This window comes from Eumetopias jubatus, unplaced genomic scaffold, assembly GCF_037043125.1.
Source record: "Eumetopias jubatus isolate StellerSeaLion01/CBP00866 unplaced genomic scaffold, mEumJub1_p1.0 scaffold_2, whole genome shotgun sequence".
NCBI lineage: Eukaryota > Metazoa > Chordata > Mammalia > Carnivora > Otariidae > Eumetopias > Eumetopias jubatus.
The window spans coordinates 27898421-27918024 of record NW_028274808.1 but is presented as its reverse complement, the minus strand read 5'-3'; the positions used below and the strand labels follow the sequence as shown (position 1 = coordinate 27918024).

At 39.1% G+C, this 19604-nt stretch overlaps 1 protein-coding gene across 1 annotated transcript; it reads right to left on the bottom strand.

The window, feature by feature from the left end:
- Window positions 1-5943: 5943 nt before the first annotated feature.
- On the bottom strand, window positions 5944-14625 carry LEPROTL1 (leptin receptor overlapping transcript like 1). Its single transcript, XM_028087576.2, has 4 exons — window positions 14508-14625; window positions 8978-9053; window positions 7099-7285; window positions 5944-6260 (listed from the first exon to the last, which is right to left on the bottom strand). The coding sequence occupies exons 1-4, from the start codon at window positions 14521-14523 to the stop codon at window positions 6144-6146; spliced, it is 396 nt and encodes a 131-aa protein (XP_027943377.1). The 5' UTR covers window positions 14524-14625; the 3' UTR covers window positions 5944-6143.
- Window positions 14626-19604: the final 4979 nt, after the last annotated feature.

Below are 19604 nucleotides of genomic sequence, written 5' to 3'. Positions count from 1 at the left end.
CACTGTGAGCCCTCTGCAAGTCACATTTAGACATCGCAGCCACCTTATGAAGCAGGTACTATTAGTATCCTCATTTTACAGATGTGGAATTGAGACACACAGAGGTTCAATAACTCACTTAAGGCTACACATCTAGTATAAGGAAGAGCTAGTGGTACAGGCAGGCTGACTCTAGAGTTCACTGTGTAACCACTATGCCAAGATGTGTGCTATAATGTCAACCCTCAGGAGTTTATAAAGTAGTTACAAGGTTGAAATGTCCATAGTATTGTTTTGTAGGGTAAAGGTTTGAAACAAGGCAAATGATGTCACTTCCATGTAACAAGTAGATATGATGAACCAGTAGTTTGGACATACGGTCTAGACATTATTGTTTTCAAACTCTCCCTCACTACTACTTCTTCATCCCCCACCCCCTGACATGACAATCAAAAACTTGGTAGTCACCCTTGACTCTTTTCTTTTTCCCACACAGTTCTTCAGCAAATCTGCTTGCTCATTCCTTTAAAACACAACATAAGTCTCATCTACCTCTCACATCTCCACTGTATCTGGGATCCAGAGTAAGGGGGTCACAATCAAGAAGTGCCCACCACCATTTCTGCTGCCCCAACTTCCCCGAGTCCCAGGAAGCCTAAGAGCCAACACCACATACAATGCTGCTCCAGAAAAAGGCTCATGCTGCCAAGACCCTGCCTGGCAGCAAGAGACAGGCCAAAGCAGAACAGGAAATTACCCTCCACCTCCCTTGTGCTTCCCAAATCTTTTCCTCCTGCAAATCCCCACACTTCCCTTTTGGCATGTATAGGAATCAGCTTCCTTTGATACCTTCTTGAATCTCTAGTTCAGAGAGGGACTGTGTTCCTATTTTTTTTCTATTCCCCATTAGTACCTAGAATGTTGTCATGTAGAATATAACTGCCATTGGGAACAAAGAACTTATCTAGATAAAAAGTTTGAACCAAACGTAGTGTTTCAGAGTAAGTATCTCAGTGACATAGTCAAGGTGAAATATAAACCATTTCTACCTAATTAGTTCATTACTTCTCAGTGTCTGGAAGGCGTTTTTTTAAGTATATATATGTGTGTGTGTGTGTGTGTATATATGTACGTACGTATTTTGTTTAAAGTAGGCTCTATGCCCAATATGGGACTCAAACTTGTGACCGTGAAATCAAGAGTCACATGCCCTACCAACTGAGCCAGCCAGGTGCTCTTGTAATAATATATTTTTTGAGGACACCTTTAAGCACTACATTAAGCCATTTATGCTTGTAAATGACAAATGTCCCTTCTAGTATAGAGTATGGCTCAAAACCATTTTTTTTTTTTTAAATCCTTGGGAGACTAATACCCTCTTCTCCACTGCTATACTCATTACCTAGGTATTAGAGCTGATTCTATATTTTGGAAGTTGATGATTTAGACATGACAAAAAATGAATTAAAATCCATACATCTTAACTTAATCCTAGAAAGTTGTTCAATTGTGAACACTTTTAGAGACAGTCCCCAAATATTCTATGACGTATACCTAGCTTTCAGGAAAACATCTGTTCTATTTTGGAGGTTCACATATATACACAAGTTCACTCACTTTTATGTCATAACTATATTTACATGTTACATAATACATTGATCAGCCAAAAGAGAAAAAGATACTTCTGATATTAAATGGCAACACAGTATAAGTCAAAATAACTAAATTATTAAACAGTAATGCTCTTATAAAGAGATATGAAAATACTCAATTTCATTCTATATTATTCTTTTTGATGGTTTCTATGGCCGTAAGCTGCCACAAAGTTTCTCTCTCACAGTATTAGCCAATCTACTGGCTTCTGAAACAACAGTTCCTGATTTCCCCCTATGAGTACTGCCTCTAAATACAAACAAGAAAACAACTGTAATTGAAAAAGGAATGTTCCACGGTCATAATTTCTCACTTGTGAAAACATTTTTGAGTTTGACTGTTTTATTCCCTCTGACAGGAATTTACAAGCTTAACAATTAACATCTGAATTGTTGTGACTACAGTGTATGGTCCTAAACCCAAAGATGGAATCAAATAATCTTCAAGACACTGGAAGCAAAATATTCAGTACAGAGTGTCCAGTAAAAATGAACTGTAAAACTGTCTTCATATCTAGACTTTCTGCAACTGAAGACGAACAGTGAAGAGAGAAAGAAGCTCTCAGAAATCAGCTAGAGGCCTATGGGTATCTAAGCTCGGGGTAAGTCCTCAAGTTTAGCAAGGGGACCTTGGAGGCACCTCCTGCTGCAGTCACACCTCCCTGTCTGTGCTCCCTCTCACAACCCCTACTGGCTGAGCTACAGTTTTTTAAAAAGGCCTTTGCTGCAGGAAGAAGATTCATCACAAAGCATTTCATTTGTACAAGAGGTGGGAGCACCTGGCTAGGCCCACTGAGGTAACCGTGTATAGAAACATTACATAATTGATTCAGTCCTCTTGGTTATCTCATTTTTTCCCCTGACAACTTTCTATTCCTCCTAATGTACTATAGTCTATTTATTTATTTTTTAAAAAGGTTTATCCACCCATTTAAGAAGACAGCGAGCAAGCAAGCGAGAGAGAGCACATGCACACGCCCATGCACACCAGTGGGGGGAAGGACAAAAGGAGATGGAAAGGGAGAGAGAACCTCCAGCAGACTTCCCACTGAGTATGGAGCTGAAACCAAGAGCTGGACACCTAACCAACTGAGCCACCCAGACATCCCCTAATGTACTATAGTTTAGAAAATTAGAAACAAAAGAAGTTAAGGCATGCTAGGAACAAATTCAGTTGTAAGAAAAGCCAGCAAAAACACAATTCCAGAAAAATACAGGTCTGGGGCCATTTAAAAAAGGGGGAAATAATTTATGATAATCCTAAATTACCAAGGAAAACGCAAAATGTCTTAATATATTTTAAGAAAGTACAAAAGTTTATCACTCATTTAATACTTCACCAAAATAAATAAAACAAATGTCAGTTCTCTTTGAGATAAACTTCAGTTATCTGGGATATTTATTTTATAGGATATGTTCTCTTCTCTGGGAACGCCAGAAAATTAGTAGACCTGTAATAAAATAAGAGCTCCCTAATCTTCACCCAGAGAAAGGATAACATAGGCGTAATGGAAGAAACATGATTTAGAATTTCCCACCAGTTTTACAAACCATAAAGCATCCCGAGATGTAAAACGTACATATCACTCGACAGTACTGTTGTTGCATGGCTGCTTGTTAAATCCGATGTGCTGATTTAAAGTTACCTGAAACTTAGGAATGAATCTTGTCACATTCAATATACATATTCCAGGGTTTACTCTAGAAATCTGGATTATTTTGACAAAACCCCCCAAAAATTGTATTAGAGCAAACACTAAGAAACTATGATCTAAACTTTTTAAAGTATATAATGAGGTTATATAATTAGGACAATTTGGGACAAGATTCATGTTTGATAAAAGAGAACAGTATTTTTCTCTGTTCACACTGTACCACACAGATTTTTTACCATTAACTATTTGAAATGTTTGCAAAAAGCAAAATGCTCTAATAATGAATGGTGATAAATACACAATAAAACATACAGTCATAAAAAAGATCTGAAAATTTAAGAACAGGTACAACCTTGACTTTAGATTATAAACGATCTTTTTTATCAACAAAATCATCTATGGCTTTTTTATAAAGGGTTAGGTAAAAATTCTACTTCGCCAGGTTACCAATCCTTTCACCATAGCACAAAATCATAGGGCTTCACTGTTAACATTTATTACTATGGTTTCAATTCTATTTTGGGAGTGAAACTCCAGCAAGTCCAACATTAATGACTAATGCCATACTTGTTTTATATCACATTATTAAAACGAGTAATGCACTTCAGTTCCTGAGGTGCGCAGTATATTTTCATTTCAAAAACACCCACAACTAAAATAGATATTTAAAATCTTTATTGTTTCATCATCAAAAGTTTTCTTTCCATAGAAGAATGGCAATGCAGGATCAGTGCGTATTCTATGGAAAATTCATACCTCAAATAACTAGCCTAGAAATCAGAGACAGCACTATGTCAAGCTAGTGTGCAAGACGAAAGACACAATGCTGCCAATGCAATCAGTATACAGAAAGAATATACAGCTGTTAGAAAAAGAGTCTATGGCCAAGTGAATAAAACAGTAGCAGTGCACTGCACTGATATTCTAGAACAGAAAATGGGGAGGGCCAGAGGATGTACTGCCTGCAAAAAAGAAAAAAAAAAATCAAGTAGATCACAGGCACTGAGTTCCCAACTGTATGGCCATCCTTCATGCGTACCTGTACCCTCCTCTTTAGGTCTCTGTCATTGTAACACCGCAAGTCGTGTCCAGCCTACTGTCTAAGTGGGACGGCCACATGCAGATCTTTCGTTCTGCTGCCCATCTCACAGCTAAAGTCACAACATGGATTCAGCAATAAAACTACCTGTGGCCTTTACGCATCTTCAGTAAAAAGCTGAACAAACCCAAAATCTGTTCCCATTTTCTTGAGAAATAAACTCTATAAAATAACAAAAGGTAGTTGTCATGATCACTCAGTTTTGTCTGAAGGCAAAATAATTTTCCTGTAACCATACTGACTAAACACACAAATATCCTCAACAACATACTGTCAGACCAACTCAAACACTTTCCTAACTGGCTCTAGAAAAAGGTATTGATAATTGTTGAGATGCAAATGACCACTACCATTTGATCATGCCTGGTTACCGGGAATTTTTTGGTCAGGTCTGTGTTTGAAGCTGCTATACAGCTGGATTTGGCTACTTTGCATTAATTCACACAATAAATGCCATTTAAAAGGAAACAGCATATCTATCATGATGAAATAAAAATCAAGAAAGTTGAGAGGTATACAGGAAACTTGTCTTAAATATTTTTAAATTACATATGATATAACCTTAGAGAATAAGAACTACAATTACCATGGTCTAAATCTTAAATTGTTAATGCATCACTTCTCTGCAGACTAACAAGTCACTTGTTAATCATGTCAAGGCCTTGCGGGGCAGGGGGCGCTCGGCTTGTATGGCATAGCGATTACTTTCCAGGTGAGATAAACACCTCTAATTTAAAGTGTTATTAGACTATATTTGAAAAGTTATTCTACTTAATATATACAATGTATAAAATAAGTTAAAAGGAGGAAGGAGGGAAAGGTTTTCTGGTCTAGATGACGCAAACATACAACTTTCCCTTATCAGTAGTATAGTTCCACGTATGTCTGTTTCACCCATGGTAAAATATGGAAGGCTGACAGAAGATCAAACATTTCACTTAGAGATAGAAAGAGGATTCAAAAAGTGGAATTTCAACGTCGTTTCTTCCCACAATGCAACTCACTCTAACTATAATAAACATAAATAAAAACCATCTCAAAAATCTGGTTTTACACGCTTACCTTTAAGTTTAACAATAAATTCTTCTAACAACTGAGAAGAAAAGCACTCCTTTGCAGCAATCCCATAAAATAATTTTCAACTCACAAAACACCTGCTTCCTGGCAAAACCAGCAACCCTTAGGAGGGCATGGGCATTAATACTTGGCCCCTCTGAGGTATAAAGGCAGCTATATTTGCGCTGAGTATACAGTCTATAAGTATGCCAACAGTCTGTATGTTTGCATAAAATTGGGAGTGATGTCATCCTGACTGATTGAAAACTTCTCTGAACTTTTGCAATGGAGGTTAAATAATTTTAAGACAAAAGATGTCCTTTAGCCCAGTAATAGCCAGCAGAAATCTAATTTCTAACCAATGCAAATGGTTATTACATTTTTAAAATGCTTAACATTGCATACTGATTTAAAAAAGTAACTAAACAGGGACACATAAATATTTAAGTTCAGCAGGACACCACAAAAAGCATACTAGAGATAAGTGTGAAATCAGTCAAGCTTTTCCAAAAGAGAAAATCCTTTTAATCCTTCAGCAAGTCTCTGTGAAAATAGTATGCTTACAATAAAAGTGAGAAGGGAGCACCTAGAATACCCCCAAGAGGCTTGCTGTGCCACTCAGCATCCCTGCCCCAGCTCCTGTGCGCGTGGATGGCCAACAAATGACAAGAAGTCCACTTGACAATAGTGCAGTAATTCCTCTCACCACTGCTGCCAGCTGAAGTCATCATTGCTTCCAAAGACCAAGAAAAAGCCCAGTATAGTTGCAAAGATGACTGTGTTTCCTGTGAGAACAAGTGCACAAGCTCCCCACTCAATCTAGGGAAATAAAATAAACACTTAGTTAATAGACACATGAAAAACAAAAGGAGAATGAAAAGCAAATCACATTCTAGTTGTAAGCCAATCACGATCTAAAACAAACACAATTTGTAATAATAACTTTCGCTCTACTGAACACTTAATGGTCTTTCTATATTGCTGTTTTTAATTTGCTTCCTTTAAAAAGACAGAAAGTCACAAAGATGGTAATTATTCAACAGCTAGACTTCTGGACTCAGGAGGCAGCACAGACTTCTACAACTTTCTGTTTATAAAGAAATTCGCTCCAACTCTTCTTCAGTGAATCTAAAATTGTGTCTAAAATCTAAAATCTAAAATTGAATCTAAAATTGAGAGCAGATTTAAGTACCAAAGATGAGAATACACTCATGTGCATTCTTTTAAAGGGGTAGAAGGAATAAGTGCCTTCCCCATATGGGAGGGTGGCTGGCCCCTGGCTTCTCCACCTCCTCAGAGACAGAGGAGTGAATCTGACTGGCGAGTCTGAGAGGAAGACAAGTATATGGAGCCCGGCGCCCCTTCTCCTCTTCCATCCTTTCCCACCTGCCAAGAACACAAGGTCTCCTCAGGCCTGTGGCCTGTGGTTGGTAAGCCCCGGGTAAGTTGATGTGCCCAGTTCTGAGAGTGAAGTACAGACCCCAGCCATGCTCCCCAATATCATTTTTATCAGTTAACAACAACAAAAGTAAGATTATCTCTTTTCTCTAGGATCTTATGTCCCTCATCTCTTTCATGTCATTTCACAAAATATTTTTCCTAAGACAATTTTAACACAGTCTAATGTGAAATCGTTAATAGAAGAACATTCACTTACCAGATGTGCTCTGGCAAACACAATAGGGAGCCCAAAAGCTGAGACAACAATGCCTGTTGTAAGAAATATGGCAAGTTCCTTACAAGCATTACTCATAGCATCTGTATCATCCACTAATCTTCTCGCTATGCAGTATGGAATAGGTGAAAGGATGTAAAAAAACAGAACAAAGAGAGGCCAGTATTGGCTAGAAAAAAAAAATAAGTTAATGTAGTTTTTGCTATCTATGTCATTTTCCTACACAACAATATATGCTTTTTAAAAATAAGGACCAAAGAAATATTGCAAGGTACAAAACATGATACAGTTTAAAAATAAACAATAACCTGAATGCTGAAAAGAGAAACATTTAGAGTCACAGTATTTCTATAGTCAATTATGACACAGTGATTAAATATTTCTTATACTAAAAAAAAATGCTTTATAAATTAAAGCAGTTGGAATCAAGGCCCAAAATTAAATTTTTTTTTATTTTAGCTTATAAATAAAGAGGCATATGGAAAATAGAAATATTAACACAGTCATTTTTAAAATTCAACACTCATGCCCTTGACTCCTAATGAATGACAGCCTTCTTAGGGTAAAGCTGGAATATCCCCAAACTCTTGTTAGGTCACTGTGAACTCCCCAAATACCAAAGTCAAAATGTAGAAAACAAACTGAAAGTAATACTGAAGACTTTCAGTCAGAATATAGAAAATAGATGGCTTTTAATGTACAGTCTAGCTATTGTATTGTGCCAATGTCATTTCCTGGTTGGATAATACAGCTACAGTTATGTAAGACAGGGCCACTGGGGGAAGCCTGTGTGAAGGGTACAGGGGACCTCTCTGTACTATTTTTGCAGCTTCTTGATAGTACGTAATCATTTCAACTTAAAAAAACACAAAAGCCACAAAAAGTGAAAACTCCAAGCCGCCCATATTTCTCCTGCTTTCTCCTTCCGCTCTCCTAATGACCTTCTTGTGGATCCTTCCATATTTCCATATAGATAAACTGTAACAACATGAATCATTGTACTTTTCCATTTAACAATGTATCTTGAACACCTTGACATATTAGCACTTACAGCTCCTCCTCATTCTTTTTAAGACTGACTACTACTTCCATTGATGGATAAACCAGAGTTTAACCATTTCTCCTTTGTCAGGCCTTCAGGATGCCTCCAGGTTTTTTGTTTTTTGGTTTTTTTTTTTTCTGGTTGTTATTATAAACAAGGCTGCCATGAATATCCATACTCTCCCCTCACTACACATATCTTGGCAAACACCTGCCAGTAGATTTATATGAGAAATTCTAAGTGGAAGGACTAGTTCAAGGAATATATACATTTCGAGAGCTACAAGCAAACTGGCCTCCAAGACGACTGCCCGTAGCTATTCCTCCACCCACTGCACAGGACAGTGCCTGTCTGCCCACAGCTTTTATCTCTGCCAAAGGATCTTATTTAATTTTGAGAGAGGCTGAGTATAATTTCATGTGCTTATTAGTAATTTGCAGTTCTTTTTTCATATTTGTTGTGCAAATTTTTCTTAGTTGTCTGTATTTTTCTTACTAATCTATCCTCTTAATTTTTAAAAGTTCTTTCTATCCTATGGAAAGTAATTGCTTACATGACTTTTTTTCATAGTTAACTGTCTCTTGATTCTGCTTCTGGTATTTTTTGCTGAAAAGACATTTTATACTTTCTTGTGTTTAATTTTATCAATAGGCACTCAAAACTGAGCAGTAGTGCAATAACCAAAAGTGTTTTTCTCACTTTAAAAAAGGTTTGTCCTTGGTAAATGAACGTTGAAGCTTTCATTCAAAAAATTTATAAAGCTTTAAAAGTAGAAAAATTTTACCCCTAAACACTCAAAAAGACAAAAATTTTACATACTTGTATATTGGAAGGGCACATCCAAGCATCAAAAACATCAGCCCAATTGCTCCTCCAAAGGACAAACTAATCAAAGCTGCAAAGTAAATAGAGTCAAATACAAATATTAATTAAACTAAGTATTATTTTTATTAATATTAGTATTAGCAGTCTGAATATTACCTGTGACCCCAGAAGCAAAAAGCAAAACACAACACAAAAAACAAATGCATTAAAAGTGAGTTATCTTCAAGAGTGTAAGTTATCTATAGTCTCAAAATAAGTTTTTTGTGTCATCTTCAAGGCAAAAGAAAGCAACACTGATTTTCAAAGCCCTGACCCATCGTGAGCACACCACCACATTCCCTCGTTACTGGCTCCATTTCTAATGAGTATCCTAGCCCTCCAGATCAATGCTCTTCCAGTCATTAGTGTTGTATTTACTCCACAGATCATTAGAGTTTGAAAAGCAGGATGTGGAGAAACTGCATTCTCAGCTTTACTGGACTTTAGAACCTTATCCTATGGGAAAGTCTCTCATGATCAGCTCCTGCTTATTGCACACACACCCTCAATGTGCTCAAAACTGATAAGAGTGTCCAACAACATCTGGAGTTAATAATTTTAATCAACTAATTTTGATATAGATCTTTGAATAGTTTACAAAACTACAGTTGGGTTTCTTCTACACATTGGAAAATGTGCAGGATAATAGGTACAAATCCTTCTTTGGTTATCACTATTTTATGATATTTTCACAAGCAACAGATGCATTCTACAGGTGAAACATAGTTTCTAAAGTTATACACACACATATACAAAGCATTATACTTTATAAAGTGTTTTCACTTTATAGTGAGTAGTGAGTAGAAATAACTTTCTTCAATAGGCATAGTTAATCAATGGCCTAGAATTAAGCAAAGATATAATCGATCCATTTATTTATTTTGAGTTCTATATAACCTGTATTTCCGCAACTACATTGGCTAAGAGAATAACTTAGGTGTTTTTTGTCTTAAAGGATGTAGTCCATTAACCTTAAGAGAATTATTAAAATTCAAGAGTTGTAGAAGGTCTAAAAGTTATTGGGAGAAAAACTAACACATACAAACCAAAATTAACAGTAAAGGGGTTAAATGCCGCTCAGTACTACTGATAGACTTCTCTGGGTTAAAATGGTGATAATCAAGGACACCCATTCACATGGTAGGCTGGCAAGTTTGGTTTTCACTTAGATCACGGATGTAGGTCATGTCAACCCTGAACACATTTATTTAATCCCTAATGCCATTACATTTTCAGTTACACAAAAAAGAAAGAAAAAGAATTGTACTTTTTAAATTTTATAGCAGATAACTTCAAGTTTACAATGGAATGCAATGTCAACTATGAGGAAAATACTGAGTTTACCATTTGTTTTGTTCATAGGCCCTCAAAATCTGGCCCTGCTTACTCTCCTGACACACTCACACCAGCCTATTAACCCTTGCTCTCTGCACTTCAGTTACACTGGCCTTTCCTCTCCTGGAAATTAGCAGGCTCCCTCACCCACATGGCCCTTGTACATGTTGTCCCTTCTACCTCAGTTTTTCATTCATTCATTTCATTCAAGAAATATTCAAGAAATACTTACTGAGAACCAAATACATAACAGGTGCTGGAGATATGTTAATAAACCAGACAAGGCCCTTCTACACGCATGACGCTTGCATTCTTGTTCCATTCCCTTCCTCTTTCTTCCAAGTGAACTCCTCCATGTCCTTCAGATCTCAGCTCAATCGTTTTTTCCTCACTGAAGTTTTTTCAAACCTCCTGCTAGACCAACTCCCTCAATTCATTCATTCAACAAATATCTATTGATCACCTAATACATGTCACACATTGTTCTTGATACTGGAGATAAAGCAATGAAAAAAAATCAAAGCTCTTGCTCTCATGAAGCGTATATTCTAGCAGGAGAACAAAATGATTAAAAAAAAAAAAGAAAACTAAGTTAGCAAATGAACGTTAAGTGTTATGAAAAAAATTAGGTAGAGTAAGAGGATGGGAGTGCTAGTCTAGACAGAGTGGCCTGGGAAGGCATCTCTGATGAGGTAACATCTGAGCAGAGATTTATATGAAAAGCGGGAGTGAATCATATGGATATCTGAGGGGAGCATTCCAGCAGAGGGCCATGCATGTGCAGAGGACCCCCACCCCCCATACTGTATACATCCCCTTTGCTCAGTTATCACAGCTGTAATTTTATAATGATTTTTAACTGTTTTTCCTCTTTTAAATAAAGACTTTATTTATTTTAGAGAGAGAGAGAGAGAAAGAGTACGCATGAAGGTGGGGTAAGGAGCAGAGGGAGAGGGACACGCAGACTCTGTGCTGAGCACAGAGCCCAACATGGGGCTCAATTCCATGACCCTGAGATCATGACCTGAAGCAAAATCAAGAGTCAGATGCTTAGCCAACTGAGCCACCCAGGCGCCCCTGTATCTGTTTTTCCTGATGAGCTGTCTGGTCCACCACAGCAGGGAAAAAGTTTTTCTGTTGTTGATACTCACGCCCCAGCTCTTAACACTGAATAATAAATATCTGTAGAATGAGTAAAAAGAACCCAAGGGAAAAAAGAAAGCTACAGAACTGAAGAGGAGGGGAAGATCATGCCAAAGCAGCCGAGTAAAAACAGCACATAAACGAAAAGTCAGGAGACAATGGGTCCCTAGCCCCTACTAGCCACTTAACTAGCTGTCTACATAATCATATCAGAGTGTCAGTTCTTTCTTCTATAAAATGAGACTTGGATTAGAACTAAAACGCAAATAATTCTCTGAACACTAAAGGTACTTGTTATAAGACATGCTGAAGAAATAAAAATCCATCTCCACTTAAAATTTTTTTTTATGTAACTGTATAATTAACATACAGTGTTAAATTAGCTTCGGGGAACCATCTCCACTTTTTGAATGTAGTTGCAAACAGCTAAATTCACCTCTATAAATACTATATATTAACACCTTATTTATTCAGAAGCCATTTATCCAGAATATAGTTTAGAATCCTGGAGGAAACAAGGATCACTAAAGAGTAAAACAGATGTCACAGAGCCCATACATTAAAGCTACCATTCTTTATAAACAGACCCTTAGGCTCTTATTCAGTCGTTATTTATTCATTTTTTTTGATACAGTTGTTGTATGTGAATTTCAGCAGAATAAAAAAAAAGTCACCTATATTCATTTATACATTTTTTTCAATAGCAATTCATGTAGCCAGAATAAAATTAAGCGAGAAGTAACTTTCCCTACCCAGAAATGATCACTATTACCTGTAACTTGTAACATAAAATTTTGTAAGTCTGAAGATCTTGTTTCCCACATTGAAACAAATGAGAAATAGGAGGTAGAACTGCACATAAGCAAGATCTGCCCTCTGACAAGAGAGACTGGAAAAAAAAAAAAAACCTTAAATCAGACAGAAAAATTTCAAAAAGCATACCCGTTGTGGTAATCTTGGCCAAAAGGCAAGTAGCTTTAGGGCTTGATGGCCTCTGCAGTAAGTCTTTCACGACAGAGAACAGTTACTTATGTTCTTATCAAAAAAGAAAGTCTAAATTCTTTGAGTACACTCTTAGAAAGTTAATAAAAGAAGATCTATTTTTTGAAAATTTAAAAATGAAAACAAGGTAAGATTTAAGTATCAAAAAATAACTTTATGTGACATCTCACCTCTAATCACACTGGATTAACCCCAGTGGTGTTAAATACATTGCTCAAAAGTGCTCTCAAAACTTGTAAAGTTTCTCCAGGTTTATGAAATCAGCAACTAGGCTGATTTATACACAAATTTCATCATTTGTGTATAAATGGTTGTCCCAGATGACACATCAACAAGGCAAGAATTTATACCGTAATTGAGTGATGAAACATTTGGAGGGCAAAACTTAGATGAGTCTGCTTTGTAGTTCCAAAGCCTCTAGGCTAGGGATGGAACAGCCCAATTACCTAAACTCTCTAGAGACAGGGTGCTGATTCTGTGACTACAAAGAAATTAGCATAGCAGGGACCAGTTCCCTAACCTGGGAGTTACCAGAAAAATCTAATATATAGCCAAATAATAGGCAAATGGCTTAAGAATTAAGTAATGGTCTCCAATTACAGCAACACTCCTGCCTAATACAAAGACAGACCAAAGAAAGAAAATGTCCTGATAAACAGTCATAACAACCAGAAAATCTTATTAAAACCAAAAGTGTAAGTACAATTCCATCTGAGATAATTTCACCTCGTTAATATTTTCCTAAATTTGGAGAAGGAAGTTACAAAGTTATTTTTTTTAAGAGGGAGATTTCCATTGATGACACTGAAGAAACAAGAAAGGACTGGGAAACTGGCAACATCCTTAAAAACCACAGCATTCTACCCTGCCTTTCCACACAAGGATTTAAGAAGATCTATCACAGTTCAAAAAAATATTGAAAATGAACTTTGTTGCTTATCTACTGACAAAGTTTTACATCAGTAATGAAATGTTTTCAGACATTAAGCCAGAAACAGTAAAAATGTGACTCTGGGAAAGCAGCTCAATAAAAGTTGTCCTAAAGTAAATAAATTACACAGAAAAAAACAGTGCTATCAAAGTTCTTCACCTCCTGCTTGCCTGTCCCTTCTACAAAGCCGCAGGTCAGGAAATCAATGCAATTCGTGGTCAAAAAGTTGAAAACGCTGTCAACGGTGTTTCCTTCTAATCACATTAACAAAACTACCAATCAATTTGAAAGAATGCAACCTTCCTTATTTCTAAAGAAAACAAATAAACGAGTAATTTTTCATTAAGTTTTAACACTATTTTATTTCTTTAACAAACCCAACTAAAAGCCTCACCGTGCAACTGTGGAGAACAGGGGCACTTCGGGGTCGCTTAGAGGGGCTAATCCTATCTGACAAACACCACAAATCAAAACGCATCAGTTTTTGAAGCCTGTAAAGCTTCGAGGACAGATCCTGGGAGTGGATGTGATGGCCAAGGTTTCAGAAAGAACCGTCCCTAAGTCCTTCCAGGGCGTTCCGGAGGGACTCGGTTTGGCTCAGCACCCGAAGATCGCACTTGTGCCTTTAAGAGGGAAATGACACTGATTTCCCGTAACTGGCATCTCTAGGGGCCTCAAGCCCCTCAAAACATCCGCTCGCCTCTCTTCGGATGCAAACTCCTGCAAAACGTGTGTGATGGCCCGAGGTGCTGCGGGACTCTCGCAGACCAAGGACCACTTCATTCTTTGTACGGGGGCCGATGGGTGGGAGAGAGGCTGCCGAGATCAGCAGAAGGGGCTGACGGAGAAGCGCCGCCGACCCTGCTGGCCCTTCCCGGAGGGCGCCGCGCCCAGCTCGGCTCCCAGGCTGCGAGGGCGGAGGCGGGGGTCGAGGGGCGGGAGACGGCCGCCAGCGCAGGGACCTCCGCGGCGCGCGCCCGGGACGGGGAGGCGGCGTGCGGGGGCCGCGAGGCAACCCCTCCCGCTCTCTCGGGCGGCCACCCAGCCCTCCGGCGCCCTGCGCCCCAGGCCCACCTTTGATGCCGGCCATGGCGGTGACGTCGCTCCTGGCTCCGGGACCCGAGGCGGCAGCGGCGGCGGCGGCGGCGGCGGCCAGGAGACCGGAGACGCGCGGCGGCGGCAACCAGACAACACCCGGAAGTGCGCGACGCAGCACTTCCGCCGGCGACTCGCGCTCGCGCGGGGGCGCGGGGGGCGCGCCGGGTTGGGGGTGGCGGGGCCGACCCCTTTTTTCCCTGACGTGGTGCTGTGCGGATTACCGTCCTCGCAGGCTTGGCGTTCTCGCCTCGGTTCCATTCCTATTTTCCCCTCGGACTCGGGGAAGCTCCACTCCCCATCCCCCATCGCGGATCCTGCAACCTCCCACATTCTTGGAGGGTGTAAGGGAGCGCGTGTAGCCGCCGTCCTTTGGGAGGAATGCTGTGATGTCTTCGGAGGATGGTATTCTGGTCTTTAAAGCGCACCCTTTGCTCTCTCCTCCCCAGCCTTGTAATAGAAGTCAGTCCAGTTAGGTCGTTGGCACTTGGCTCCTTGGTTTCCGACCCAAATAGGGTTCTGGTGAGCCCCACCTCCACCCATAAGGAGCGCGGGACCAGTAAATACAAATACACATTTTAATGCAAATCCGATCTCTTGGGAGTCTGTGAGAATCGCTGTTTATTTGTTGTTTTTTTGTTTTTAGTAATAGCAGGGCTAGGGGAATAAAAAGGAGAAAGCAGAGGGACAAATATATTTACTTAAGTCATCTTTCAAATGCATTCAACATTTACTATGTTTGGGGAACTGGGCTAGGTACTGGGGTGAGCAAAACTAGGTGCGGTTTCTGCCCTGAAGGAGCTTGCAGTTTGGTGACACACAGGCACACACACACAAAAATGTAAAATTGTAACAGTGATAATTGCTAGGAAGACGGGTAGATAGTCCTTGACAGTCTGTGATTTAGATCACAGAAATTTCCCCGAGGGAGGGACAACGGAAGGATGAACGGGTGTGTAACTAGAAGACAAAAGGGAAAAACCGTTATGGGGAAGAGAGATGGTGTTGGGGGCGGAGATGGGAGAAGAGGTTGGATGGTGAGCTTGGGAGGCAAACTGGGCCCCAGGAGCTTGGTCTTTTGGAGAGAGGAGAAAAGGCGAGTGGGATTGCTCCCGGCTAGGGTAGGACAGCAGAGTCCTATATTAGATTTCTTCCCCCTCCTGAGCAACGAGAATGTTTCCAAGGATTTTAAAAAGATACGGGTGGAGGTGCTTGACATAAGATTTGAACTTTTCAATCTTTTCAGTCACCAGACTAAGGTAAACGGGCATGTAAAACGTTGTTGAGTGAATGGTTAGAAGAGATGTTTCCAAAATGCTTTAAAATGGGAGGTACTGAGAGCTAAAGGTATTGTCCTACCCTGCTTCACTCCACTACTTTTAGGGTTGAATTATAATTTTTTAAAAAACAGGTCACTTGAGGCTTAATGTCCCCAATAAATCTATAGATATGTTGTGGAGGAGTAGAATTTTTTTCTATTCAAGTTAGTGCAAAAAATGCTGGCATCTTCTGAATCATGAAGAATTTCCATTTAAGGACTATAGTAGTGAAAACACAAGGCGAACTCGAACATATGCTATAGAAATGTTGCTGTTTTAAGACAAGTCTATGAACCACCAGCTCCTTTCTCTAAACTGAAGCAAGTGTATGCATCCTACTCTCCAACCACCTTGAAAGGAGTAGGTGAAATTCTTGGAGATATAAATGACTCTGTGACTCCAAATAGTCACCACTAACACCTTTCTTGTTTTGTTCTGCAGTATTCATCCTTGAAAGCAGGATGGTTGAGGGAACATAATAGAGATAGCTGATCAGTGGTGGTGGTATTGGTGGTGGTGAAAGTGATAGGTTCTTATCTCATAGACTCATAGCTTGGCTCCTGGGGGAAAGATCACATTTTAGGAAGCCTTTTGGGGCTTCCACAAGTCCCTGTAGCTGAGGTAAGTGCTAGTCCCCTAATTTCCTCTTGTGAATACAAATGGGTTGGGCATTGCAGATATTCATCCTTGATAACATTAACAGGCAACTGGGATTGTTCTTCAGGTTAGAAGGATCTATGTTCCTTTGCTTCCATGGTCACAGAATCCAATGAGATTATGCTCCTTTGACTTTTTCATGAGATCCACAGTGTTACTAGCAAGAAAACACTCACCATCCTAAGTACTAATTTTGGTCTACAGATGTCTGGAGAGATTTGAGACCTTAAAAACAGTGTTTCCAAACGTGTTTCAACTACCTACAATAGAATTCTTTAGGATGCTTCCTAAAAATACAACTTCCTGGGTCCCACTCCGGACCCGGAAGTTCTGAATCAGAACTTTTGAGGGCAGAGCCCAGGAATCTGAAATTTTACCAAGCACCCTGAAGACTTCCTATGCAAACGAAAGCTTGAAAATAATTGTCTGAAAAAGGTAGAATGTCAAGAATTTCCTTCATTAGTTTGCCAAGTAAATCCTAATCATTAGTTAATGTTGTATCCTTTAAACGTTCTCTAAGTATTCTTACAAAATAGTTAATCAGTGTTACCCTACATGGTTTCAAAACTTATTCAGATGGCTTCTTATCCTCCAAAGTTAACTCACAAAGATGGGGATGGGGGTGAGAGGAAGAGAGCTATTGTTTATTGAGCAGCTGATATGTGTCTGGTGCTTTAAACATCTGATTTCATCCATTCCACAATTTGGTAAACTTGGAATTACTAACTCTTACAGATCAAGTCTGACAAACTTCAGGGAAGCTTTTAGTTTTAGTTTAAAAAAATGTTATTATGGAAAAATTAAATATATAAAAAGGAGTCAGGATAGTTTAATGAATTCCCATGTGCCATCAACTACCTTCAAAACTTAACACATGTTCAATGTTGTTTTGTCTATACTTCCCATCCTCTTTCCCCTACCTCCCATATTATTTTTCCCCAAATTATTTTGAAGAAAATTCCGGACATAATTTCCTCTCTAATATTTTAGTATATTTCTAAAAGAACCATTAGAAATAACATAAGCATAGTACATTTATGAAACCTAAAAAACAATTCTTTAACATCATATATCTAGTCAGTGTTCAAATTTCTAATTGTCTCATCAATGTCATTTATTTTCTAGTTTGTTTGAATCAGGACCCAAATCAGGTCCACACATTCCTATTGATGTGTCTCAGAGATGATTTAAGAAGCTGCCTCTTACTATTTAGATCTCAGCTCAAATGGTAGCTTCTCAGAACCCTTCCTGGACATCTCATGTATTACAGAACTTCACTTTATATTATGCTGTTTTCTTCTTCCTTTTTAAAAACTGAAGTATAAGGGGCACCTGGGTGGCTCAGTCAGTTAAGTGACCGACTCTTGGTTTTGGCTCAGGTTTTGGCTCATCTTGGGGTCATGGGACAGAGCCCCTTTCATGGGCTCTCCCTCTGCTTCTCCCCACCCCCCACCACCATCCCGCCCTCTCTCTCATAAATAAATGAAATCTTTAAAAATTGAAACATAATTAACATACACTGTTGTATTAGTTTCAGACATACAACATATTGATTCAACAATTCTATACATTAGTCAGTGCCAGTGCTCACCATGATAAATGTAGTGACTCTCTGCCACCAAACAACATTATTACAATATTGACTATATTCCCTATGCTGTACTTTTCATCTCTGTGGCTTATTTATTTTATAAATGGGAACCTCTTAATCCCCTTTATTTCACCCATCCCCCTAGTCTCCTCCCCTCTGGCAGCCATCAGTTTGTTCTCTGTATTTAAGAATCTGGTGTTGTGTGTGTGTGTATTACTCTGTTTTGTTCTTGAATGTGCTTATTATTTATCTGAACTATATTATCTGTTGGCTGTCTCTCCCACCAGAATGTAAGTTAGTATAACCTTTAGTGTTGTATTCACCACTATCCAGAACTATCCATGGCAAATGATGTGATCTCAAATAACAGCAATTCTCTTGTTAAGGTAATTAATGCCCTCTACATTGCAAAATCCAAAGGTGGCTTTTGGATTCAACCTTTCAACAACAGTGGACACTGTGGATCATTCTCTTTCTCTCAACTACCATATTGCTTCCTTCCTGGCTTTCCTCAGACCTCGCCAGAGGTTACTTTTCAGACTCTTTCTAGGATCCTCTTCTGCCCAGAATTCAAATAATAATTTTCTCTTAGTTTAGTCCTGGGCCTCCTTCTTTGCCATATCTAAATTCTCTTCCAATGCATTGTACCTTTTTCTGTGGCATTAAATACCCCATCTTCATTTTCATAACATCAACTACCAAGTTTACCTTAGCTTTGAAATACAGACTTGCATATCCAAGCGTCCTTTTGACATGTCTATCTGGGATGCTTAATAGTCACTGTGAACTTAACATGTTGAGAACAGAATTTTCTACTATCTTTCTTACAGTCTTGATTGGTCCCACTCCAAGCCCCCACTGCTCAGCTTCTTCTTGTTCCACTCTTCCCCTAAATTACTTTGCTTCAGTTATATTGGACTTGTTTGCCTCTTCCACCCCCTGAATTTTGTTTTATTCACTACTGTATCCCCAGTGTCTAGAATAGTGCCTGGCAGGTACTGATAGGTACTGGTGGATGCTCGATATATAAAGTTATCGGCTGAATCGATGAATGATTGTTCCTCAAAACACATGGCAAGGGCTTGTGCACCCACTGTTCCCCAAGCTGTGGAGGATCTTCCCCTGACTTTTGTATGGCTGGTTCTTTCTCATTCAGGTCTCAAACTTCAAAATCACTTCCTCAGCAAGGAAATGCCTCCCTGAAGTTGCCTCCCAGTCTCTATTTGTAACACCGTGTTTTATTTTCATCAATGCATTTATCACTGCCTATTATCTTTGATTACTAATTATTTAATGTTGTTTTTCCTATCCGGCTTTAGTGTAAGGTCCACGAGTACAGAGAATTTGTATCTTCCATGCCTAAAGCAGCGCCTGACACGTAGTAGGCATTCAACCTGCATTTGTTGAATGAATGAATGAATGAGAGAAACCTAGGGCCATCAGGCCTCAAAGATAACGCTCCTCCCTTCTTAGAACTGTTTTCTCTGGTTCTTTATGTAGTAGTTTCTT

Bases quoted from the DNA above. Each gene is read 5' to 3' on its own strand.
- LEPROTL1 (XM_028087576.2), bottom strand. The intron at 7,286-8,977 runs GTATGTAAAATT...TTTTTTTTCTAG, and splicing joins TGTGCCCTTCCAATATACAA to CCAATACTGGCCTCTCTTTG. The intron at 6,261-7,098 runs GTAAGTGAATGT...TTATTTCCCTAG, and splicing joins TGTTTGCCAGAGCACATCTG to ATTGAGTGGGGAGCTTGTGC.